The sequence below is a fragment of the Capricornis sumatraensis genome, chromosome 12 (assembly GCF_032405125.1).
Source record: "Capricornis sumatraensis isolate serow.1 chromosome 12, serow.2, whole genome shotgun sequence".
NCBI lineage: Eukaryota > Metazoa > Chordata > Mammalia > Artiodactyla > Bovidae > Capricornis > Capricornis sumatraensis.
Genome location: NC_091080.1, coordinates 30,676,832 through 30,703,140, shown reverse-complemented (window position 1 = coordinate 30,703,140; position 26,309 = coordinate 30,676,832). Strand labels below are relative to the sequence as shown.

The window sequence follows — 26,309 nt, the reverse complement described above, 5'->3', positions numbered from 1 at the left end:
GCCTTCTGATGGGAATTATATCTGTATTTGCTCAACTGCATAAGCGATCTTGCCTATTTGGTTTTGAAAAATGATGGCTGTATACTCAGGATGTGGTAAGATTTAGAGGCACTCTCCAAGGTAACTGCACAGACCCTAGAGTCAGCCGCCTGGGTTCTTAATCCAGGTCTGGCCGACTGGAGCAGGCCGAGGAGCCCGCCGACAGGACGACGCAGCCGCTCACCTGGGCAGGAACACCTCCATCCGCGCTCTCTTCAGGCTGGCAGTCCAGGCGTGGAGGAGGCTGGCTGTGAGGTGGGGCTCAATGTGGCTGAGCGGTGTGTCTCTGTCCCGAGGCAGCACCAGGAGTAGGCTGGCCGCGTTTCCCAGGTAGGGCAGCTCCAGCACCCCCACCTGATGGCCCACAGGGTCCTGAAACTGGCCTGGGGGTTCAGTGGATAGGGGATCAGTTCTGTCCCGGGAGCCCAAGGAAACAGACAGTGCCGGACCCTGGGAGGGGCCAGCTCCCAGAACTGGAAGCAATGCATTTTATTAACAATCAGGGTGTCCACCTCACCTTCAGGGAGCTGTTTGAGGACCAAGACTGTTGGGAGCTTGTGGCCACCTTTGCTGATCCTAAGACCTAGAATGTCTCTCAGAAAGATATTCTCATGTGGCTTGAGTCCTGGGGCCTGCAGTGGCTGGGCAGGGTGGGGGTGCTGGCACTCGGGAGAGCCAAACCCCTTCTTAAAGGGACAGCCACTATAATCCTGGCCTGTTGTTACCATATCAGGACCCAGGCTCTTGGTGCTAAATTTCCCTGTCTTTCAACCAGAAGCTTCCCAGGTGGCGCTAGTGGTAACCAGTGAACTAGTGAAGTTGCTCAGTTGTGTCTGACTCTGCGACCCCATGGACTGTAGCCTGCCAGGCTCCGCTGTCCATGGAATTCTCCAGGTAAGAATGCTGGAGTGGGTTGCCATGCCTTCCTCCAGGGGATTGTCCCTGACCAAGGGATCGAACCCGTGTCTCCTGGATTGAAGCGCTGCCTGGGTCAGCAGTAAAGAATCTGCCTGCAACACAACGCAGGGGATGTGGGTTTGATCCTTGGGTTGGGACAATCCCCTGAAGAAGGAAATGTCAATCCAGTCCAGTACTCTTGCCTGGAGAATCCCATGGACGGAGGAGCCTGGCGGGCTACAGTCCCTGGGGTTGCAAAGAGTCTGACTGAAGCGATTCAGCACACACTCATGCAGCCAAAGCTCTAAGCCTAGATGTCACATGAAATTTCCCAGCGTCTGAAGCACTGCACACGCATGTGTGCGAGCATGCTCAGTTGCTAAGTCACCTCTGACTCTTTGCAACTCCATGGACTGCAGCTCACCAGGCTCCTCTGTCCATGGGATTTTCCAGGCAAGAATACTGGAGTGGATTGCCATTTCCTCCTCCAGGGGATCTTCCTGACCATGTTTCCTGCATTAGCAGGCAAATTCTTTACTGCTGAGCCACCTGGGAAACCCAAAGCATTGCAAAGACCTAAGAAAACAGGAGTTCAGGCTGGATTCGAACTGATAATTTGTACCCTGTGACATAAACAAGTGGGCTTCAGGATGGACAGCTGGGAGCTTGTGTGTGATGGCTATGACTGGCCAAGGACAAGTCCAGGCCACTGGGCACAGCCTAATTCCAGAAGTGTGTGATGGGACAGGTGGCAGGTGGCAGGTGGCAGCAGGCACAAATGGCCAGAGATCAGGAGACCCAGAGAGGGTTTCTGGTGAATGCAGATGTAGTGGCCAGACCCAGTGATGGGACAGGGCGGGCAAATAATAGGGAGCAATCTAGGTGAGCTGAGTTGACTTGGCAGCCTGTGGCAGCCCCAGTCTCGGGCAGAACTCCAGGCTCGATCCCTTCCCTGGGAGGACAGTGGGGCCTGGGCCTCAGGGTGGACAGACAGCAGCGCCAACTGGCCACTGCAGCAAAATCTTACAATCACTAGGGAAAGACAGGGGCATGGTTCATACACCTTTTTGTATCTGCTCAGTCAGTACTTGCTCAGCTTCCATTATGTGCCAGCCAACCTGCACTGTGTGCTGGGGAGAACAGGAACATCTCGGAGTCTGCCTGCCAGCATCACCCAGCAGACAGATCAACCAGCATGGGTCACAGCAGTGACAGGAAAGTGTTAGGAGCAAGAATTATTGGGTTGGCCAAAAAGTTTGTTTGAGTTTTTCCATAATAGCTTATGGAAAAATCTGAACGAACTTTTGGGTCAACTCAATGGCTCATTTAGTAAAGAATCCACCTGCAATGCAGGAGACCTGGGTTTGATTCCTGGGTTGGAGAGATCCTCTGGAGATGGGAAAGGCTACCCACTCCAGTATTCCGGCCTGGAGAATTCCATGGACTGTATAGTCCATGGGGTCACAAAGAGTCGGACACAACTGAGCGACTTTCACTTTCAATTTCAATACAAGCCATTGTAAATGTATACTTATTCAACAGACGTTCTTCCTTTCCCATCTTACTTGACCTCAATGAATAATTATTGGTTGAATAAACTAATGAATAAATGCACTGGGAACTCACAAGGGTCCTGTATGCAAAGCAGGATGATAGCAAGTGTTCTCAACACCAAAGCTCCTAAAACACTGTTTTAAGTCTCACTGACTTCTTCCGGAATAAGAGCATAGTTAGTCCCACAAGCTGGAGGGGGCTGAGCATGCAAACCAGGGTTTGGAGCGGTGACCAGGAGCGGAGATGTGAGGCAGGCAGGGCAGCGGGGCCCTTCCTGCCTGGTCGTGCTGGGCCCCCCACCCTGGAGCATGCACAGCACACACAATAGTCTGCTGGGAAGGGGAGCTGCAGGTGTACCCCACCGCGAGGGGGATGAGTGACTTCCAGCAGGATGGGCAGGCAAAGTGATGAGCACTTCCTGGTGGACATGCTCTAGGGAAACTTCTAGACTGGACTCTCCACCGCCCGTCATTTCTCAGCACCAAATGCTGAGGCAGGTGTTCATCTTGAGGGGATGACTGCCAGGAGAAGGGGTTTGCCCAAACAGTCACCTGACTCCCTGCTTTACTCCGTGCAGAGGAAAAGGCCAGGCATGAACTGGGGTTCTCTTCCCCATCGGCTCCCTCACTGTCCTGAGTCTCCGCCTCCCTGGCCTTCCCTTACTCCACGGCGCGCCTGGCACCACAGAGGGACCCACAGCGCCACTCAGATACATCCTTTTAGAGCAGAGCCCAGCCCTCCCTTCCCGAGCTCCTCCCGCTCACCGTGGTTGACCTCGGCCATTTGGTACATCATGGGAACCTCGAGGGCCAGGCCCTGGGCGCAGGTGAAAGGCAGGACCTGGGTGTCCGAGAAGGAGAACTGATGCCGCCAGGAGCTCTGGAAGGACATGGTGCTCACCAGCACCAGCTGCGCAGACTCCGCGCTGCCACCATGCCCCGACGCGGAGCCCAGCGGCCCATCCCCTGCGAGCAGAGAGCAGGGGGCCGCTGAGAGGCTGCTGCCGGCATGAGGCATCCTCTGAGGTGGGTTGTGGCTTGCTTGTTCGTACTCTTAGCTGTGGAACTGTGGTGCTTGTAAAGAGCTGTGGTTGGAGACCAGGCTTTAATTTTTAATTTTTTTTTTTTTTATGTATAGCTTGGGGTGCTATGGGCTGGTTCCAGTTAGTTCTGGCTAGTTCTGGCTGGGATTGTTTCCCAGAAGCAGAAGGCCTGCCCTGCTCAGGCAGACCCCTGGTGGGGGGTGGGCGGGGTGGGGGGGACCCAAAAGTAAGACTGGGTGCTGCACAGTCGCCCCTACCCCCCACTCCCTTCGCCCCAAGTGCCCTTGGGCCTCATCCCTGGTGGAGCCTTTGTTTACATGATGACCTCCAGGGCACAGACTTTGAGTCTCTTGCCTTACCTAAGAGGGGAGCTGGCTGGCCACCTGTCAAGAGGCTGCGTTCTTCCAGCTCTTTATCCCTTTAATAAACATGTACTTTGTGCTAGGCTCTGTCTTCAAGGCTTCAGCAAACCCTCCTCGACTCCTCCTACCAGTTCTGTTGTTATTCCCAGTTTAAAAGATGGGGCCCCAAGGTTGTCCAAGGTCACATACTTGTGAGCAACAAAGCCGCTATCTGCCCACTTGCCCAAGATGGAGACCTTGGACTTGAACCCAAGCAGTCTGGCCCCGGTCTTCTCAGGGGTACCATCTCTTTCTTAGAGGACCGTTCACCCCTGGGGTTGATAGCAGCTGACCGGGGCCTCGGGCCTCCCAGCAGCGCCACGAGCTGCAGCAGGGAGTTAAACATTTTGGAGTAAACTGAAAGACGTTGTGAAATGTTGGAGTGAACTGCGAGGGGAAACCTCCTTATCAATACAGATCTGAATGTTCAGTTTGCCCCTGCGCACCTGCCCACATGCTGTCTCTGGATTCATGAAGTGCATGTTCCCTGTTCTGCCTTTTAAACATTGGGTCTTCAGTGCTCTCCCTAGTTCTCTGTAACCTTTGTAATCGTCAAGGACGCTGGAGCCAGACTGCCTGGGTTAGAATCCCCTGCTCTGTGGGGAGGGGAGGGCTGGAGGCCCGATTCTCTGTGCCTCTGTTTCTCCGTTTATAAAATGGGGACAATGATGGCACTTAGCTCTTAGGATTATGGCGAGGGGAGACTGAGCTCGTAACCGCAGAGTGCTTAGAAAAGGGCTGAAGAAATCAACTGAGCACTCAGTAAGTGTTCGTGATGCTCATCGTCTTCGATGGTAATTACAACTGCATGATATGTGTGCATGCTCAGCGCTGTCCGACTCCCTGCTACACTACGGACTCCAGCCTGCCAAAGTGCAGGTGCTGATTTTCACTAAACCATCCCTAATTGCTGCACACTAAGATAACCCTGGGCTAAACATTATATACTGTTATTACATACAGTTATTTCCTTAAGCGAAATTCCTAAGAAACCACGTTTTGGGCTCCTACTGCATTTTGCATTGAAGAGGGTTAGTGGTTGATGAGAACAGAGCTCAGTGGAAACACACCTGGGCACGTTGCATGGCACAAAGTCTGCTGGGATTCTGAAGAGCACCCTTTTGTGTGTGGGTGTGTGTGTCTGTCCCTGAGGGTGGGGTGGGGGTGGGGTAGGGAGAGAGCAGAACCAAAAGTGAGCCCTATTCACTCCAGGGTCAGGTTTCCCAAGAGGACAAGCCTCTGCTGCAGCTGAGGGCTGCCTGTGTACCCATTGCGTGGCTTCTGATGGGTAACAGCTGGGACCTGTCTCCCCAGCCCTCCTCCATTAACCTCATCAAGGTGGATAGCTTTTCCTTACCTGTGGTCTGCCTGGGGCCCCATCCATTGGCCAGCATGGCGGTGCTGTTGGGCTCCCTGAGGTTGGCCAGCTCCAGGCTGCTGTTTGCCCACCGGGAGACCTGCTCCACGAAGCAGGGGGTGAGCGGCGTCCCTGTCTGCACGTAGAGGATGCAGGCCAGCTCCAGCTTGGCACCCGGGCTGGTGCTGGGCAGCACGGCATAGACAGCCCGCAGCCATTCTCTGACCTTGGGGTCTGCAAAGAAGATCAGTCAAAATGGTGAGTGTAAGACAGGAGTTACCCCCTGCTCTGCTTGCTGGATACAGGGGAATGGGACCCCTGCCTCTCCACTCTTAGGTCCTGAGGTTCATCCACCGTAGACAGTCAGTTTGGAAAAGTCATAGCTCAGTTGCTCAGGAGTTAACCTGGATCCACAGATGAAAAGTCAAGGGGGAAGAAACCACGAAGATTTGAAAGAAATCAGGCTGTTACTATTTAGTCGCTAAGTTGTGTCCGCCTCTTTGTGACCATGGACTGTAGCCCACCAGGCTCCTCCGTCCATGGAATTTCAGGCAAGAATACTGGAGTGGGTTGCCATTTGCTTCTCCAGGGGATCTTCCCGACCCAGGGATCAAACCCTCATCTCCTGCATTGGCAGGTGGATTCTTTATCACTAAACCACCTGGGAAGCCCAAATCTAGCTGAGATTAAGTCAGATAGAAAAACATTACCAACCTCCCAAATACTGTGCTTCCTAAACTTCTTGAGCCAGATGTATGCTGCTGCTGCTAAGTCACTTCAGTCGTGTCGGACTCTGTGGGCAGCCCACCAGGTCCTCTGTCCCTGGAATTCTCCAGGCAAGAGCATTGGATTTCCTTCTCTGAGCCAGAATATGGGGAGCAGTGCTAAAGCAGAGAGACCTGGGCTGGTGGGCAGAGGGCTTCAAGTGTGTACAATGCCAGTGGATTTATGGGGAACATCACAAGTAGCAGTGCTGGGCAGTGATCAGGGTGTTGAATTGTCGATATCTCTGGTGCAGGGCCTCATGTTCATCCTCACGACTACACATCTGAGTAGCGTTTGGATGTAGTCTTTTGTGGAACTCTGCTTTCAACCTGGAAAACCTAGGGGCAAGGTAAGGGCTCCTCCCATTCCCCCATCTCTCTGAGCCCCAGCAGACAGCCCATTATTCATGTCAGCGGGAACCTGTGAGAATGTTGAAATACCAGGCATTTGAAAGAGTCCATAGCTTCTACCTTCCTGATGGTGGACTTCTAGTCATTTGCAGCTCAGGCAGGAGGCCGCTTCCTTCTCTGCATATTCATGATGGAATTCTTTTTCACACTATTGTTCACAGCTGTGGCTTCTCTTCTCCCCTGGGCATGTGGAGCTACTGCTGAGTCACGACCCAGTGGCATATCCTCCTGACCTGTGCACACAGGGCTTTTCCAGCCAGCAGGACCCCTTTGCAGGCAGGTGGAACACAGCCCTTCTTTCTCCTTTTCGCCTCCCCTTCGTCTTAGTGACGGCCCCCTGGCTGCCCGCAAGTCTCCGCCGTGACTCCCAGGCTCTTTGCACCCTCTTTCTGCCCACCGTGCCTCCACCATCTCTCCCAGGGCAGCAGGTGGAATGATCCTCCTACCTGGGTTGGGTGCCTGTCCATTCCGTGTCCCCTCACAGAGGCCAGGCCAGGAGACAGCAGCAGACGCATCCCCCCACCACCCCCAACTTGCCTGGCTAAAGTCCTTCTGGGGGGCAGCGGCACCCAGAACACACCCCGGGCCGGGGGGCCCAGCCACCAGGCTGCAGGATGCGGTTGTGGGCAAGTTTACTCCACAGAACTTTCACCACCAAAGCCGCGTCTTAAAATCTACTGCTGTAAAAACTGGACTCAAGGCATGTATAAATACATAGCCTAGAAAATTACAGCCTAACTCAAGTGCTTATTTTGTTTTAATGAGAAAAAACTGAATGAAAAAAATTATACTCATCAGATTGACCTTTCCTGAGGAAGGTCATAAATACTCATCGAATCACGTCCCTGTAGGATGTAGACTGTCTGCAGGGGTGAATGGAGACATGTCTGTGGTCCTTAGTGTCACATGACCTTAGGGGGTGTCACAGAGCTCTCCTCTCTGTCCTTTCACCCTCTCGGCCCAGGGGACCCGCCATCCTTCCAGACAGATACCCCCAAGGTGCAGAGTCAGTGGGCTTGAGAAATGTTATCTCCGCTGGAGCCTGGTTTGTCCCTACCGTGAGCACATCGGAAGTGGTTTTCTAGATGCTGCTGGAATGAATATATATCGTCAGAATAAAAAATGCTGAAGGTTGACAAACTCTGCTAAACCCTCTGCAAGCAGGATCACTTTTAATCCTCTCAACAACCCTGCGAATTAAGTGCAATTATGATCGCATTTTTAGATGAGGGAGCGGGGGTTCAGACAGATTAATAAAGTTGCTCAGTGTCATCTGATTGTTAGGGTGGTTCCTCACCACCCCCTGCCCCCTGCTCCCTGCCAGGTGAAGGACAGGTGGGCTGGGAACAGTCTGCCCCTCTGCTGGGGAGAACCCCGCAGAGCCTCCTGTTTTGCCGAGTTGCCTGTATTTCCTAGTCTGGTCTCTGCTGTGCTTAGTCGCCCAGTCGTGTCCGACTCTTTGCGACCCTATGGACTGTAGCCCGCCAGGCTCCTCTGTCCATGGGGATTCTCCAGACAAGAATACTGGAGTGGGTTGCCATGTCCTTCAGTGGGGCAAAAGGGACTGACTTGCACAGTGACAAACTGCACCTCTCCTGAAGCCCCTGAAGCAACTGCCTCGATTCCTCTCCCCTCCCGCTCCCCCTCCTGCAAAGCCGTCTTTCCTGCTGGAGGGGTTGGGTGGCTGTAAGAGCAGGGGAGGGGAGGACTGCAGTAGAGCAGGGGTGTACTGGGGAGGGGTGGAGAGTTTGAAGGGAGAGTCCCTGGAATGGCATGGAGTGGCAGGAAAATGCCAGAAGAAATGGTACTTTTCTGAGTCCTGCTGCAGACCAGCCTTTTAACTCATTTGAGAGACCAGTGTGGAAAGAGCCTTCCTTCTCAATATATTAGCTGAATTTCTTGAATGTGACACTGAATCCAAAGGGGGGCGGTTCTGGATTTTAATGTATATAAAATTTTCAGCCGGCCAGAACCATCTTTGTGGTGCTGATCAAAGAGAGTTAAGTTTAGGACAATGTGCAAAGGGTTTGGTTAGGCTGAGAGAGCAGTGAGGATACGTGCGTGTGTGCTAAGTCACTTCAGTCATGTCCGACTCTTGCAACCCAATAGACTATAGCCCGCCAGGCTCCTCCGTCCACGGGATTCTCCAGGCAAGAATACTGGCATGGGTTGCCATGCCCTCCTCCAGGGGATCTTCCTGACCCAAGGATTGAACCCACATCTCTTTTGTCTCCTGCATTGGCAGGTGGGTTCTGTACCAGTCGTGGCACCTGGGAAGCCAAGTCTGGTGGAAAACAGTGAAGGCAGGAGGCTTAGATAAATTTGTATGCCTGCTCAGTGACTGAGAGGGAGGCTAAGGAGTTGAGGAAAGAGCACCGGATTTGGAGTCAGAAAATCTGGAATTGGAATCCCAGCTCTATCACTTGCCTGTTGGGTGAGCTGAGTCTTAGCAAATCATTAACCTCTTGCTGCTGCTGTTGCTGCTGCTGCTAAGTCGCTTCAGTCGTGTTCGACTCTGTGCGACCCCATAGACGGCAGCCCACCAGGCTCCCCCGTCCCTGGGATTCTCCAGGCAAGAACACTGGAGTGGGTTGCCATTTCCTTCTCCAATGCATGAAAGTGAAAAGTGAAAGTGACGTTGCTCAGTCGTGTCTGACTCTTAGCGACCCCATGGACTGCAGCCCACCAGGCTCCTCCATCCATGGGATTCTCCAGGCAAGAGTACTGGAGTGCGTTGCCATTGCGTTCTCCACATTAACCTCTTGTCTCATTGGTAAAACAGGCACTTCAGGAGGCTTGGCGACTGCATATGATTTCTATAAGGATCAAGTGACATAACAACTGTAAAAGTGAGTCCACGTGCGTCATCAAACAGAATTCTTCCCCACCCCCATCTCTGAGGCCTCTGTTCCCAGCATCATTTTTGTGACAGAAAGCTGAAATGTGTGAAAGCTGAGATGTGTTCTTTATTAATTGACTTGGAAAAGCATTGGAAATCCCTAGAACTTGGACTCCTGGGAAATCATATTTTCATGCAGTGAAAACAAAAATATTTTGGGGATATCTCTGGTGCCTGCTCTGAAGCTCATGCCCACCTTTAGGACCAGCTGGTGGGGATACTGGCAAAGCTGCCGGTGGTCAGGCACTTCCCTGGTGGTCCAGTGGCTAAGACTCCTTGCTCCCAGTGCAGGGGGCCTGGGTTCAATCCCTGGTCAGGGAACTAGATCTCACATGCCTAGCTGAAAAAGAAGATCCTGCATGCCAAAACAAAGATCAAAGATCCCATGTGCCGGAACTAAGATCCAGTGCAGCCAAATAAATATTAAAAAACAACAACAACTGCTGGTGGTCACCTGTTGGCTGGATGTCAGTGAGAAGACAAGCGCCCATTGTCTCATTGCAAACATGGATAGAGCTCTGTTGATCAGATGGGAACAATGGCCCAAGCCCCTGGGCTGTGGGTTCAGGTTCCTGATCTGTGCTCCATTGTAAAAGAAAGATTGGGACAGGGCAGGTGGTGGGCAGTAGCAGGTTGACTTAATCAGCACCCATGTGATTCTCTGAGCCATTTGGGGGCAAACAAATGCAGGGGTATTCCATTAACTAGAACTCTGCAAGCAGCACATTCCTGTTTGTAATAATTAACCCTGGATCCATGAGATAATGAAGCCATTTATAAGTAAGAAAAAAGAAAAGTGGGATTATGTTCCCCAGAGTTTGACTATTAAGCATTCTGGACATTTGGTAATTCTTGAATGGGCTCTATGGAAACCCTGTTAATAATCGCCACACTTTGCTTAAGCAGGTACCCTGATGTTACCTGACAGCGAAGCACCGACTGTCATCAGTTCCCTGTTTCTGCAGGGTAATTCTACTTGCGTTTCTCACTTTCCCCCTAATCCTGACTTCTGTGAGAAAATGTTTCAAGGCCGAAATGCCTGCCCCTCTTTCATACTCCTATTTGTTCTTCAAAACCCAGCTCAGGTGTCTTGTTATCTGGGGAGCCTTCCTGATCTGCTAGTGGAATAAATCATTCCCTCCCCGGTACGAGCATATTTCACATAAGTACACTAACTGCCCCTTATTAAAAATGTGTTTCTGTGTGCATTGTTCCTACGAGACTGAGAGTCTTGTGTTCAAAAGGTTCCTTATATACCTGGCTGCTAAATTCCTGGCGTAGCACCAGCCCACACAGCAGAAGCTCAGAAACACTTGATGGATGGCTTTCCGCTGAATCTAACGTGGCTGGAGAGCAACTCCATGGATACATGCATTTCCATAATATACTTGCCAAGCAAAATTCAACGTGATAACTTCTGTTTGTCTTCACTTACCCTAAGAGAGAAAACGTACTTGCAGGTCGGCCAGCAGGCTCACGAGAATTGTTTTGGCAGAGGACAGGGTGTGGATGGGGTGGGGTGGGGACAGGACACACAGGTAGTGCCTGAGGCCTGCTTCTGGAGAATTCACCTTGCCAACGCAAGATGCCAGCTCCAAGGGAGCCCTTGCTATGACTGTCTCGGTATTAGTTCCTGGGTGCTCTAAAAAGGGATTAATTTATATAATTTTAATTCTCATCCTTTTTCACTGGCATCTTATTCTTAGATAGAGAAAAAAAGTTGTGTGTAAAGTGTTTGTGTTCAGATGGAGTTGGGAGGTTGGGACCAGGGCCGGAGGCCCCAAGTGGGACCAGGTGTGGCTGACCTGGCATCACAAGACTCTTGTCCCCACTGGCAGAGGTGTTCTGCATTATCTTGGTAAATATGACTGCCTAGAAGTCATACATTTATGAAAGCGGGATGGTCTCTGGAACCAGACAGCCTGGGCTTGAGTTCCAGCTTAAACTCATAAATATTGAATTATGTTGGTAAATATGACTCTTCCTAGAAGTCACACATTTGTTAAAGCAGGATGAACCAGACAGCCTGGCTTGAGTTCCAGCTTGACCACTTGCTAGCTGTGTGACCTTGAGCAACTTGCTTACCCACTCTGTGCCTAAATTGGCTTATCTCTAGAATAGGAATGATGAGATAATTACCTACCTCGATAGGGTTGTTGCTACAGTGAATTAGATTGTATTGGTAAGGTGCTTCTAGCAGTTTCTGGCATCTAGTAAGCATTCTAAAAGGGCTTGTAAAGTGCAATTGAGAAATTGCCGCCAAACCCAAGGGTAGAAGGGAACCTTAGAAATTTTATCAAGAGTAACCACAACGTGGGCTTCCCTGGTGGCTCAGTGGTTGGGAGTTCGCCTTGCAATGTAGGGGATGTGGGTTCGATCCCTGGGTGGAGAAATCCTGTGGAGAAGGAAATGGCAACCCACTCTAGTATTCCAGCCTGGAGAATCCCGTGGACAGAGGAGTCTGGTGGGCTACTGTCCATGGACAAGACTGAGTGACTAAACCACCACCGTGATGTAGAGTGTCCATGCCTTCTGTTGCACACTTGCCAGTGGGCAGCCTTCTCTGCCTGCCACCCGAGGCAGCCTGAGCATGAGGTTAGGTGTGAGTGTGAGCAGGGCAGTGGGCGTGAGCAGCAGAATGGGAGGAGCAGCGGTCCACTTACCGTGGACGGTGTAGCCCAGGGCCTGGGCCAGCTGCCGGCCGGTGTTCCCCTGGGCTCCGAACTGCAGGAGCTCCAGGGGGATAAAGGCGCCAGCGGGGGAGAGGACCAGGTTGGTTTGGTTTCCGGCTGCGGCCACGCTCCGGTACAGGCGAAGCGCCAGGTCCGTCCTCAGCAGGGTCAGGTCCTCATGGAGGTTGCTGGCTCCCCTGGTGGGGCAGATGTGAAGGAGGAGGAGGAGGGCCAGTAAGAGAGACCACATGGCTCCTGCAGGGGAGGGAAGAGATGCAGGTGAGGCAGGAGCTGCTCCATCCTGCAGAGAAGTGGGCCTGGGGCTGGTGCCCCGCTGCGGCTGAGGATCACTTAGCAGGCTGTTACCCGGCACCCTTCTCCCTGCAGCAGAATGCATCTCTGTATCTGCCTTAGAAACACTTGCTGGAAATCAAACTGTGAGCTGGAAGGCCTGGATTTTAGGCCTGCTCCGTCCTTGGAAAAGACCCTGATGCTGGGAAAGATTGAAGGCAGGAGGAGAAGGGGACAACAGAGGATGAGATGGTTGGATGGCATCACCAACTCAATGGACATGAGTTTGAGCAAAGTCCGGGAGATGGTGAAGGACAAGGAAGCCTGGCGTGTTGCGGTCCATGGGTCGCAAAGAGTCGGACATGACTGGGTGACTGAACAACTGTCACTTACTACGTGCATGACCTTGGGTGAAGCTCTGGTCAGACCAGAAGCATTATGTTGGCTCAGAAACATGAAAGTACGTCTTACTCATTTTTCTCAGTACTTAGTTAGCTCAGAGCTGGGCCATGTCTATCAGTAATAATAATAGTAATAACAAATAATATACTCTGTTAAAAAGGACTTTGTATTTTCACAATTAATCATTACAACAATCTTACATGGTAGCTGTTATTATATTGCAAATATAGAGATGATGAGGTTTAGAGACTTCAGTGGGTCATTTAGAAAATATGGGGTGGAAACAGGCCTGGGACTCCAGTCCTGGTCTCCTCTGGGTGGTCCATGCAAGATTGAGCACATAAATGCACATTAAAATATTGATCCATGAGCTAATTGTACCTAGGATATCAGAATTCTTGTGATGTGAATTATTTTCATAAAAAGGACACTTTCACAGAGAGCAGAATGCTGCAGATAGAACTCCTGCTACAGAGATGTACCCCTTCAAGGAAGAGAGTGCCTTTGCTGGAAATTAATGCAAAGAAGAGAAAGGCGAGGCACAAAGTGTTCTCAGTGACTATGCCACATGGACAACCTGTGGCAATTTCTGTTCAGTTGTCTGACTGAGATATCAGGCAGGATTGGTGAGAGAGGGTCCCAGCCCAAAGAAGTCATCTGAGGATGAGAAGTTTGCATGTAAAGCCACTGGGCTCAAAGGTGTTTATTTCAGATAAAGGCCCCACATGGAAAAGCATCCTCTTTTTCCTCAGCTCTTTCCTTCTGCGGCCAAGCACAAAGGCATCATGTGCACAGGTGTGGGGGTCTTTCTCTGTGTGTTTGGAAACCCCAGTCTTTTCAAAATGACCAGCTCCCAGTGCTCTCGATGCTCCTATCACCACCTCTAGGGAGGCAGCAATCAACCCTTCATGCCCTTAGGCTCCCCGTGACCACGTACCTGCCGAGATTCACTGCGGACGAGCTGTTCACTCACCTTCTCTTGGATGGGACTGTCAGAGTTTCCTTGCTGACTCCTGTCCTTGTGGGTCTCCCGTGTTAACGTGCTCCCCCTTTTAAAAAAGTGGAGCAGAATCTGCTTTGAATCACAAGACAGCATAGGGAGGAAGCTGGCAGTTGCCGTCTCTGTCGGCGATGTCTCTACCACTCGGTCCAAATTCCTGGAGCCTGAGGTCCCACAGAGAGCCAGGGGCAGGAGCCTAGCCTGGCCAGCCAAGCCCAGATCGGAAACAGAGCGGGCCCTGGGGAGGGAGCCAGCCACACCCGTCAAGCCTGCTTAGGCTTGTGACCTGGTTGTACCAGCGAGGAACCCCTCTTGTAGCCCTTTGTCACTTGGAGGAATTTCACTGATAACTCTGCCGTTAGGGCTTTTGCTGGGTACCAGGTACCTCATGCTTCTCCCCTCCTCCTGGGAAGAGAACAATACATTAGTCATTGGGCATGACTTGAAACTTTTAGTAAATGACATTCTGCAAAAAGGGGGGAAGAAAAAGCAAAATATAGCACAATCAGTTTGGAACAAGGTGCCTTGCCCTATTTATTATTAATAAAAGTGAATGTATTTCTTTATTTATATGTAATACAATAAATATTATAAGTACTCTAAGCAATCTTGTTCTCAAGATACAGCAGTTAATAAATCTGATGACTCAATATGAGAAAGAGACTGTGTTGTCAGCTAAGTGAAGGCACATTTTGGGGAAGAATAAACAGATTCTGTTCAAAGTCTGTCCTTGTGACCCAATCAGAGTTGCAGACATTTCTATGAGTTTCTTAGGTGTTGTATTAAGTACAAAATACATGGTAGGTTACATGTCGTTAGAGATTAAAGAAAAGAAGACACTTGGAAGTGAATGCAGTTCTCAGTAATTTTCTCTCAGGCATCTGTTAGAGTTAATATTTGAAAAAGAATGAGACTGTTTTTCATCTGACCACCACTCACACCCCTGTAATCAGCGGGTGTTTCACTTTTCAAGTGGAGTTAATTGCTGACACTCAAGCCTGGAATAGTTTATAGCTCTTAGGGGAGTTCCAACTCTAGAATTATTTTGCATGAAATTTCCCCAGATCTTCAATGTAGAGACTGTGCATTTTTTGCATGCCTTGAACTCTAAATTATAGTATGATGGGGGAATAAATATGTATAACTTATTCTATAGCATCCAGAGTGGGCATCCTATTCATCCATCCATCCATTCACCCACCCACCCACCTACCCACCCATTCATCCATCCATGCATCCACCTATCCATCCATGCAGTAGCTCTTGCTTGCCTGCTTGGTTCTGAGGCTCTGTGCCAGATCTAGCAATGAACCAGCTGCCTGGGCTCAGCTAGCTCTCAGGGGACCTAGAGTCTTGTTCCCTGAGTGCAGACTTTTGATGTTGATGCTGATGGGTTTAAGAAAAAGAGCCTTCCATGAGGAGGACCGTGGTAACTTGCAAGGGCTGTCTCCCAATGCTGAGTTCCCTGGGGTTGCAATTACTTGAGCAGACGCTCATTCACTCTCTTCCCATGGTAGAACTGGGAAGATGCTTACAAAAAGGTTTCCCAAATTTGAGAAGGTTGGCTGTGTGACTTCTGTAAGCATTTCCTCCTACCTGACTCTAAGAATGTTTCATTTTAGATTGCTTTTATATTCTCTAGAAAAAAATACTGACTGGAAGCCCTATGTATAGACTACCATGTGTAAAGTAGCTAGTGGGAATTTGCTGTATAACACAGTGAGCCCAGCCTGGTGCTCTGTGATGACCTCGAGGGACAGGATTGGGAGTCAGGTGGGAGGGAGCCTCAAGAGGGAGGCGATATGATTCTCAAAGTTGTAGAGCAGAAACCAACACTGCACTGTAAAGCAGTTATCCTCCAATTAAAAATAAACTAAAAGAAAATACTGGGGAGCTGAACATACAAAAGTAATTTCCTGTGTAGGTTAAATATTTCAAAGTGTGAATGAATGAAAGATGGGCAGCAGTTTTTCTTTTGTGTGCTCAGAGGTGAACCTGTATAAGCCTCTGTGTTCTCCAACCATTTAAGCAGAGGTTACCACGCTTTTTTTGACCTGGCTGGCATATTGGTTTACACTGCTCAGGGAGCCTTTATTTGTGAAGATATGTACCGTAATTATAACAACAGAAATAGTGACCACTGTTGAGCACTTACTATGTTCCAGGTACTGGGCTACACCCTTTCCATTCACTATTGCAGTGAATCCTCCCAACAGTCATATGAGGAATGTATTATTATCCCTGTTTTGGAGCTGATGAAACAGGCGTGAAGAGCTCGAGGTACTTGCCCAGGTTCCTGCAGGTAGAGGTCAAGCTGGGTGCAGGGTGGGTTGTGGGCTTAGCCACGCTGATGAGCTCTGGTGCTCAGCCCCACTGCTCTGCAGTCCTGAACCGCCGTGAAGAGCAGCTCGGCCTCAGAGCTGGCTCCAGATAACCTGGAAACAGGGAAGATTAGGCAGAGAGGGACTAAGGTTGGAAATAGAAAAAAGGCATCAAACTGTGTTTGGATATTCTGGTTCTGAAGAGCTTGCTTTCAGTGTTACTTTCTCATACATTTCAGTGTGATTAGCATTTTGGCCGTTTTTATCAGTTGGATTTTAAAAGTGATAAAAAAAAAACAAGAAGACTTGAGACCATGCCGTGTCATCCTCTCTAGCCTTCAGTCGGGGGTAACTAGACAGGAAAGGCTGATCCTCACGAAGCCAGGGTCGGGATTGGCAGGAAAAATCAGTGTGAAAAATCTACCCAAGGGCTGCAGCCCAGGACATGGGCCTCTTCTCTCTCACTAGAGAACTGTGGGCAGCAGTGATCTATTACAACAGTATTTCCTGAGAGCCTGGCCTTGACCTCCCAGGCTTCTCTGAGTGGGGTTTGTGGGAGCCACATTTATTTGGGAGGGGAGCCATGCTGTGTGGCTTGTGGGATCTTAGTTCCCCAACCAGGGATTGAACCTAGACCTATGGGAGTGAGAATATGGAGTCCAACCACTGGACCACCAGGGAATTCTCAAGGGAACCACTTCTGATTTATCATAGTTGGTTCATGTCCTGGCTAACTCAGCCTGGTATGACAGAATAACCCAGACGGGGTAGCTTAAACAACAGAGATTTTCACAATTCTGAAGGCTCGAAAGTCCAAGATCAAGCAGATTCTGTGTCTGATGGAGGCCTGCTCCCTGATCGGTAGACAGCCAGCTGCCTTCTCCTTGTGTTCTCACAAGGCAGACACAGAGAGAGAGAGGTCAGCTGTCTAATGTCTCTTCTTATGAGGGCACCATTCCATTCATGAGGGCCCCACCCTTGTACCTCCCAAAGGCCCCACCTCCTTTTACCATCACAGTGAGGATTTGGAATTCAAAATACGAATTTGTGGCAGGGAGGGATAAACATCCACTCCCCCATCGACTGTGCAAAGAAATGTATTTGTCATCCCTGAACTGCCTCAAAAGGCACCTCTGGCTCGACTCAGCTCTGAAAATTCCAGTGACCTCCTGTGAAACCAACAAGTCAGGACCCTGCTTTTGCAGGACAACATGGCTGCACAGGCATGTGGGCAAAGCTGCCAAAATACAGCGAATACACAAGGAAGAGGCTCCGACAGATCACAAGCCCACTTAGGAGGCCCTGAAACCTGAGGGCAGGAGAGGGAGCTCCCCGTGGGCTGGGCTGGCTCCCGCTGTTGCCGTGGGGGCCACACGGCTGTCCTCTTCATTTCCAACACACTGTCCTTGTGGCCCGAGCCAGCCACTTCAGAAACGTCTGCTGCTGGCCACACGGAAACCACAGTCTGGGGAAAAAATCATGAGCCACTAGGCACCTGTGCAGGGGGTTATGAATGGGAGCACAGTCAGCAAAGCTGGGGAATCCAGTGAGTGGTTAAGTTGTGGCTTTAAACACATTCTGCCTGAGGGAGGGGTTGGGATGGAAGGAAGGGCCGTGTGGTCCCTGCGCAGACCCTGAAGACTCCAGGGAAGAGCCTGGCAGCAGGAAGACATATATTCTAAGCAGGAATACATCCACACGATCAATTCTTCTTCTGTGTTCACACTGCACATTAAAGCAAATGATCTCCTTGTTTTTTGGAGGCAGGGGTGGAGAGAGCAGCAAGTAAACCTTTAAAGGCCAAATTTGGGGACAGCTCTACGTTTGCAAGTGTTCCTTGGCGCAGTGCCACGCGGGGTTCATGTACTGCCCCTGGGGGCCCAAGCTGTCAGAGCAGCTCTGGACTGTGGGTCCTGGAAAGCTATGCCCCCACCATCTGATATGCTGCGGAGACCTTGCAGTGAGTGGAGTGACTGCCTGAGGAGGTGATCTTAAAACCCTTGGCAGGAACTTCCCTGAGGGGCCAGTGCTTAAGAATCCACACTTCTATTGTAGCAGAGCACGGGTTCCATCCCTGGTCTGGGAACTAAGATCCCGCATGCCCTGAAAAGCAGCCAAAAAGAAAAAACCAGCTGAAGCAGCGTTCCCAGCACACACATTTAGTTATCGTGCCCGTACTGGAGATGAAGAGGTTGGGGGTGTGTGGGAGCGAGATTTAAAAACATTATTTCTATTTTCAGCACACTAGTGATAGTGGTTAAGAGTGATGTGGTTTGATTGGCGGTGGGGTCTGTGATGCTGGGAAAGGGAGGCCGAGCAAAGAAACGTCAGATGCGGGCACAGTTCTGGAATGCTCCTGGATGCATAACCTGGAGACATAATGTCCTGTAGGAATAGCAGTGACAAGCATAGATCCAGCCCTCAATGCTCTGAGCCCAACCAGCCAAGCGGCAAAGAGAGTATGGGTGCTGGGTGGCAGACACAAGGCAGAGCCCAGCGAGGCCCCCGGTGGAGCCAGGTGGGCTGATATTTTGGGTGATGAAGGCCCATTAATACTGCCAGCTCTTTAGCCGAGGCTGTGAGGAGTGGAGGTCTCCATGGACAAGTCAGGGTCTTTTGGAAGGTTGTGCCCCTTGAGAGTAATGCTGCACCTTAAAATTACTGTTTTTGAAAAAATGTATTTATTTTTGGCTGCACTGGGTCTTCATTGCTGGGCGCAGGCTTCCTCTAGTTGCAGCGAGCATGGGGCTCCTCTCTAGCTGCAGCGAGCATGGGGCTCCTCTCTAGCTGCAGTGCGTGGGCCTCTCACGGCGGTGGCCTCTCTGTTGCAGAGCGCGGGCTCTAGAGCCGTCAGCTTCAGTGGTTACGACGTATGGGCTTCGTTGCCCCGTGGCAGGTGGTATCTTCCCAGACCAGGGATCGAACCCATGGCCCCTGCTTTGGCAGGTGGATTCTTATCCACTGGACCATCAGGGAAGTCCAGTGCTGCACTTTAAAGGCCTCCCTGCCTCATCCCCAGGAGGATCCTCTCTCCAGTAGCATCCCAACCTGATTGTTGAAGAAGAAATGGGGACTCTCACATGTGGTGGCTCCCTGCAATTGCTTTGTTGGGCTTGGCACTGCATATAATGATGTGATGGTGATTTGTCCTGAGGAATTACACCTCAAGTCAAAACAGAGACTCGGGTGCAGGATGTCAGGGAGTCGGAACCATCAGGCACAAACACCACTCACCCTAAATGAGGTTCAGGCCTTTATTTCCTTCACTGAACTCCGGGGTCCCTTGGGGCCAGCACGGGGGAAGGGGTGGAAAGCACGCCCACCTGTCTGGGACCAGCTCTCCCTCACTGCTTTGGCCGCCACTCAGTGTCAGCCAGTGTGCCCAGTGGCATCCACTGGCAGAGACCTCATTCTCCACCTTCCTCAAAGGCAGGAGCCCCTTATGGTCAGACACGGCAGACTGTATCCTGCTGAGGCCACATCGGGGAGATGTTGTCAGCACTCATGTGGTCTGGCAGTTGGTACTGGATGCCAACTGGGGAGCCTGGGCACCCTGGCCTCCCCTCACAGTCCATTGGTTTACAGGTGTATCCGTTACACTGATTCCATGTGAGACATTACATGATTGTCCATATACATTCTTTGCAAGTTGCCACAACTTATCAATGTGTTCCTTACTTTTTCTGTACTGTCCAAAACATGTTGATGACTTTGGCATACAGCAGGTGTTTATCTCCTTTAGAGGAGGTAGGCATATATTTATTGGTAATGGGGTAAGCATGTTTATAATTCCAAGTGATTTTTGAGGAAAACATGTTTACAAGCAAAGGAATGGTTTCGGTGGAAAAGCTTATCAGTTTTAAACACAGCATACGGGTGTTCATTCATGCTGGTTAAAATATAGGATGAGGCATCATTTACAAAAAGTCATTTCACGTACCTCAGACTGGACAGTGGGTTATCTTTACCACCTATTGTTTGCCTCAATATATGTTTAGATTTGTTTGCATTTTCTAGTACACCTGCTTTCTCATCCTGGAAGCAGGGTAATGCTGTGTTCATTGGGAGCAGCTCATTGAAAAAAAAGTGCTACCCAAAATACCTAGAATAGTGGTGAGATGATGTATTGGGTACTGGCGCTTTGGGTCTAGATTTTTTGGACATTGTGCTCCATGAGGTTAGGAGATGTTCTTTCTTGCTCACAGCTGTATTCTCAATCTTGAGAACAGAGTCTAGCATGTAAAAGGTGCTTAATACACATTTGTTGAATGAATGAATGAATGAAAGGGAAAATGACTCTTTTAACACCTACCCCCCAAAAAAACAAAGAATTCAAAATACTATACAGATCTTATTTTTCACTCAGAACTTCTTTCAGATGAGATGAGAAAGAGTAGTATTTGAGCCATTATATAAATGGGAAAAAAGAAATACTTCAACAGGTTTGCCCTTGGTTTCCCAGGTGGATCCTGAGTAAAGTGGGGTCTCTTCTCATCCTGGGCACCAGGGGACTGGACCATGTGGCAGGTGGAGAAGCCGTGAGCTGCTGCCTGCCTGCCAGAAACAGCTTCCTGTCCCAGCCCTGGGTCTCTGCATCCTGCCTGTCATTTTGGTGGAAATCAGCCTCCCTCGTGCACCCACCAGGCCTGTAGCTTAACTGATTCTGTCGAGGGGGAGGGGCTTGTGATGACCACGGATGGATGTCTGATATCTAGACTCAAGAGTTAACAGGGAGGGACTTTGCTGATATAAGCCTAGTGGTTAAGAGTTTACCTTCCAGTGCAGGAGGTTGCGGGTTTGATCCCTGGTTGGGGGAGCATGTCTTAGGGCCAAAAAATCCAAACCATAAAACAGAAGCAATATTGTAAATAATTCAATAAAGACTTTTAAAATGGTCCACATTAAAAAAAAAAAAAAAGCCTCTTAATAGAGAGTCAACGGAGCCTGGACTGAGAAGTAAGGACCAAGTAGTACTGGGCTTCTTTGTCAGACAGATGCAGGGAGCTGCCCGTGGGCCACAGGGGTGGGGCAGGAGCTGAGGCCCCGCGGGTGAACGTTGTGCCCTATAGCCCCTCATGGTGAGTCCATAAACAGGATCACGGCCATGGACCTCTTGACTCTGCCATGATGCTGCCCACTAAGTCACCCAGGGCCAGTCTTCAACATCCTTACACCTTAGTTTCCTGATCTGTAAGGTGGCAATAATAAACTCATCTGACAGTCGTGAGTATACAAATGAAATAAATCATATGAAAATAGTTTGCAAATCATGAAGCTCTAGAAAATATATTCTTGTTTTCAGTTAGATTGTTTTTTTAAAAATGAGAGCTGACTTTTATTGGCTAAGTGGCATGCTAAGCCTTTTATAAACATGATCTCATTTACTCTTCATAACCATCCTGTCTGTTAGGTAAATGTTCCTCATGGTCATTTTAATAGGATAAAAATATAAAGAAAACCCCAAATACCTGTGATTCCACTCTTCTAGTCTGATAAGTAGAATAGTGTGTGGTTATTTCGGTTTTCTTTCTATCCTTTGGGATGCCAGGGACAGTGAGGTGAGGGAGAAGGGGTTGGGAAAGGTGCACGTGTGCCAGGGCGGTGCCCAGGTCTGCATTCTGGCCACTGACTCTCGGGGCGGTTGGGGTTGGGGCACAGGGGCTAGAGGCCAGCTGGGGGTATAAAAAGAGAAAACAGTGGTTCCCGTTTTGAGTCCAGGCACTCAGCTAAGAGTCTCATCCAGTTCTCATTAATCCTCATGGTGCCTGGGTGTCAGCTATGGATCCTATTGTATAGATCAGAGATGGAGGCACAGAGAGGTGGTTTGCCCTAAAATACTTCAAGGAAGCATCAGGCCCAGATGCGACGCTGGGTGGACTAACTCCAGGCCCTGGAAGCCCCTCGGTCTTCCAAGAAGAGTGGGGCCCTTTGACCTGTTTTGCCACTTGTCTGCTGAAATCTCTCTCTTTTTGAGGGAGGTCCAGCCTAAAGGGATTTGTCCCCAGGTAAAAGGAAAGAGCATGTCTTTAACACTGCTGGTGGATTGCGATTCTCTCAGCAGCCAATTAGATGCAATTGTGACTGGTTCCAAGCAGGAAAATGAGTACATTAAGGCTGTATATTGTCACCCTGCTTATTTAACTTATATGCAGAGTATATCATGAGAAACGCTGGGCTGGAGGAAGCACAAGCTGGAATCAAGATTGCCAGGAGAAATATCAATAACCTCAGATATGCAGATGACACCACCCTTGCGGCAGAAAGTGAAGAAGAACTAAAGAGCCTCTTGATGAAAGTGAAAGTGGAGAGTGAAAAAGTTGGCTTAAAGCTCAACATTCAGAAAACTAAGATCATGGCATCTGGTCCCATCAATTCATGGCAAATAGATGGGGAAACAGTGGAAATAGTGGCTGACTTTATTTTTCTGGGCTCCAAAATCACTGCAGATGGTGATTGCAGCCATGAAATTAAAAGACGCTCACTCCTTGGAAGAAAGCTATGACCAATCTAGAGAGCATATTAAAAAGCAGAGATATTACTTTGCCAACAAAAGTAGTCAAAGCTGGTTTTTCCAGTGGTCATGTGAGTGTAAGAGTCGGACTACAAAGAAGGCTGAGCACCGAAGAATTAATGCTTTTGAACTGTGGTGCTGGAGATGACTGTTGAGAGTCCCTCGGACTGCAAGGAGATCCAACCAGTCCATTCTAAAGGAGATCAGTCCTGAATATTCATTGGAAGGACTGATACTGGAGCTGAAACTCCAATACTTCGGCTACCTGATGGAAGAACCGACTCATTCGAAAAGACACTGATCCTGGGAAAGATTGAAGGCGGGAGAAATGGATGACAGAGGATGAGATGGTTGGATGGCATCACTGACATGAGGCACATGAGTTTGAGCAAGCTCCAGGAGTTGGTGATGGACAGGGAAGCCTGGCATGCTGCAGTCCATGGGGTCGCAAAGAGTCGGACACGACTGAGCGACTGAACTGAACTGAAAGTCCCTCAGGCCATGTGGTGCAGCCGGAGGGGGGAGATAAAATACATATGCTCACTTGCCTGCTGTGTCTGCCCAGGGAGTGCTGTTTGTGGGGTTGTATGAGTTTGGGTACTTTTGTCCACAAGGGGTTTGAGAACTGAGTGAATCCCCTGGGGCAGGTGCAGGGCCCCGGGCTACGGGGCCAGTGGCCTTGGTCCTTCTTCCTCTCATTTTATCCCAGCCCATAAGTTAAAAAGGACAGGCAGTCCTGCAAGATGTCTTCCAGGGCTGGCTGCTGGAGAAGGCAGTCAACTGCACAGATACTTCGGAAAATTTGGAGAGGGGGTGTGAAATGCAGGTGCTGGAATAGGCAAGCCCTGAATTCCAATTGTGGACAAATTGCTCACCTTGCAAAGCCTTAGTTTCCTCTATCTGTACAGCAGGAATGATAATATTACCCGCCTCTCAGATGGATGGGGAGAAGGAATGGAGGACTACATGAAGTCGTGTATATCTAGTGCTTAGCACAGAGAATGTGCTCAAAAAGGAGTAGTCATAGTAATGGTTGTTATTGTAATTATAAAATTATAAGTGTACACTGCATAATATGTAATAATATCAATAATTAGTAGATATTATAATAATTATATATGATCACAATAATTATATATATTTATACTGTATATGGGCTTCCCTGGTAGCTCAGAGGGTAAAGAATCCACCTGCAATGCAGGAGACCCCAGTTCAATTCCTGGGTCAGGAAGATCCCCTGGAGAAGGGATAGACTGCCCACTCCAGTATTCTTGGGCTTCCCTGGTGGCTCAGGTGGTAAAGAATCTGCCTGCAATGCGGGAGACCTGGGTTTGATCCCTGGGTTTGGGAAGATTCTCTGGAGGAGGGCATGGCAACCCACTCCAGTATTCTTACCTGAAGAATCTCCATGGACAGAGGAGCTGGGTGGGCTACAGAGCATGGGGTTGCAGAGAGTCGGACACGACTGAGCGACTACGCACACACACCCATGCTCATATATGTATTATATATGATATGCATATAATTATATATAATATTATACATTACTATTTTATAGAATATATGTAATACATATACAATGTATAACATATATTTAGCAGAAATTATATTATGCTTAATATTTATATTAAATATGTATTATATCTTATTATATAACAGCATATAATAATAGTAATAGTTTTGAGATATGGACAGATCATCAGTCTACCCTTCTCCCACGTGCATGTGACCACCCACACTGAGCTAGCTTCCTAGGCTTCGTGTGACAAAGTACCACAAATTGGGTGGTTTATAACAACAGAAATATTGTCTCCCAGTCCTGGAGGCCAGAAGCTGGAGATCAAGCAGTCAGTGGCTTTGGCTCCTCTGAGGGGCTCTGCAGAAGAACCTGGCTTCCTGCTGCTCTCCCAGCCTCTGGGGGCTGGCAACAGTCCTTGGCCTTCCTTGGCCTGTGGACACGTCACTGTGATCTCTGTCACCATGTGGCTTTCTCATAAACAGACCGGTCATGCTGGATTCAGGGCTTCCCCTAATTGAGTGGGGCTTCATCTGAACTTCATTACGTCTCCAGGACCCTATTTCCAAAGGTCGCCTTCACAGGCAGCTTTGATTAGCATGACTTCAGCATCCTTTTTGGAGAAGGCAATGGCACCCTACTCCAGTACTCTTGCCTGGAAAATCCCATGGACGGAGGAGCCTGGTAGGCTGCAGTCCATGGGGTCGCTAAGAGTCGGACACGACTAAGCGACTTCCCTTTCACTTTTCACTTTCATTCATTGGAGAAGGAAATGGCAACCCACTCCAGTGTTCTTGCCTGGAGAATCCCAGGGACAGGGGAGCCTGGTGGGCTGCCATCTATGGGGTCACACAGAGTCAGACACGACTGAAGCGACTTAGCAGTAGCAGCAGCAGCAGCAGCAGCAGCATCCTTTTAGGGCACATAATTCATCCCTTAAGACCCACCTCTTTATGCTGGAGAGTCTTTCATTTTTAGTTCATTCTTCTCAGCCCTTTTCCTCTGTCGAGGAGTTAGCTTTGTAATTCTTTCAGATGCCCAGGTGCGTTCATTTCTGTGGCTGGATTGTCAGGTCTTGAGACAGAAACATTCCAGGTAGAAAGGGGTGCACCGTCTTATCCATGGCTTTCACTTCGTTGTGAAGGAATGTGGTCACTGATTCAACAAGTGCATTCTGAGGTCCTACTCTGTGCAACTAACCACCTGGGATTAGGGCTAAAAATGAATGTGACCTTTGGAGATAGCACTGTGTGGGGTACGGGAGTGAGCAGTGAATTACACACAGTCCTGTCCACATAGGGATTCACAATCTCGTGGGAAGATAGTCAGAATATAAACAGATTGAAAAGCAAAATAATTATTATTATGGTATGGAAAGTAATGGGCACAGCGAGAGCATGAACTGGGGCTGTGTCGAAGGATTCACACAGCTGGTGGGAATCAGGGCTCCATCTCCTGCCTTTCACTAATTATTTCTGGCTGTGCTGAGTCTTTTGGCCGTGCGGGCTTTCTCTACTGGGGGGAGCGGGGGCTACCCTCCAGCTGCGGTGCTTGGGCTTCCCTTGTCGTGGAGCACAGGCTCTAGATATGCGGGCTCAGGATCTGCAGCACATGGGCTCGGCAGTTGCGGTGCGTGGGCTTACTTGCTCCACAGCATGAGGGGTCTTCCCGGACGAAGGATCAAACCTGTGTCCCCTGCATTGACAGGTGGATTCTTAACTGCTTAACCACCAGGCAAGTCCTGACTCCCGAGCCTTAGGTCCTGCCTGTGATAGGGTAAGGAAGAGAGTAAACCACCCCCCACCCCAAGCTAAGTCGCCATCAGGTACTTGCAGAGGTCACACTTTCCTGGACCTGTGACGATGGCCTTAGGAAAAATTCCCAGCTGAAAAGTGGCATGATTTTAATACTAGATTGTAGGCCGCTCCTCACTGGCGCTAGCCAAGGGGCTGAAGTAGCAGCAGCTGGGCATCCTGTCTTCAGTGTCAGTGGTGCACGGTTATTCTGAGTTTAGATGAACCTGTTGGGGGGTGGGTCTCGGACAAAGAGAAGAAAGAGGCCAGAGGTGGGCTCGATCCTCACAGGGTGACCATTACACAGGCCCCAAAACACACATCCGACTGCATGCATGTCTTTCCAGCCCTGCTTCGAAAGCACATTTTCACAGCGCATTTGAGAAATTCTTACTGGTGAGAAGGCAAGGTGAGCCTCTTCCACAGAACTCAGCAGGAA

At 49.7% G+C, this 26,309-nt stretch overlaps 1 protein-coding gene across 1 annotated transcript in view; it reads right to left on the bottom strand.

Moving 5' to 3' along the window:
- Positions 1-13,808, bottom strand: part of SERPINE3 (serpin family E member 3) — a 32,320-nt gene extending 18,512 nt beyond the window's left edge. The window contains exons 1-5 of the mRNA XM_068984666.1: positions 13,703-13,808; positions 12,028-12,291; positions 5,291-5,524; positions 3,255-3,455; positions 224-422 (exon numbers count right to left, since the gene is read on the bottom strand). Coding sequence (XP_068840767.1) covers positions 224-422; positions 3,255-3,455; positions 5,291-5,524; positions 12,028-12,286 — 893 coding nt within the window. The 5' untranslated portion in view covers positions 12,287-12,291; positions 13,703-13,808. The remainder of the gene's footprint in view (positions 1-223; positions 423-3,254; positions 3,456-5,290; positions 5,525-12,027; positions 12,292-13,702) is intronic.
- Between the last annotated feature and the right edge of the window lie 12,501 nt (positions 13,809-26,309).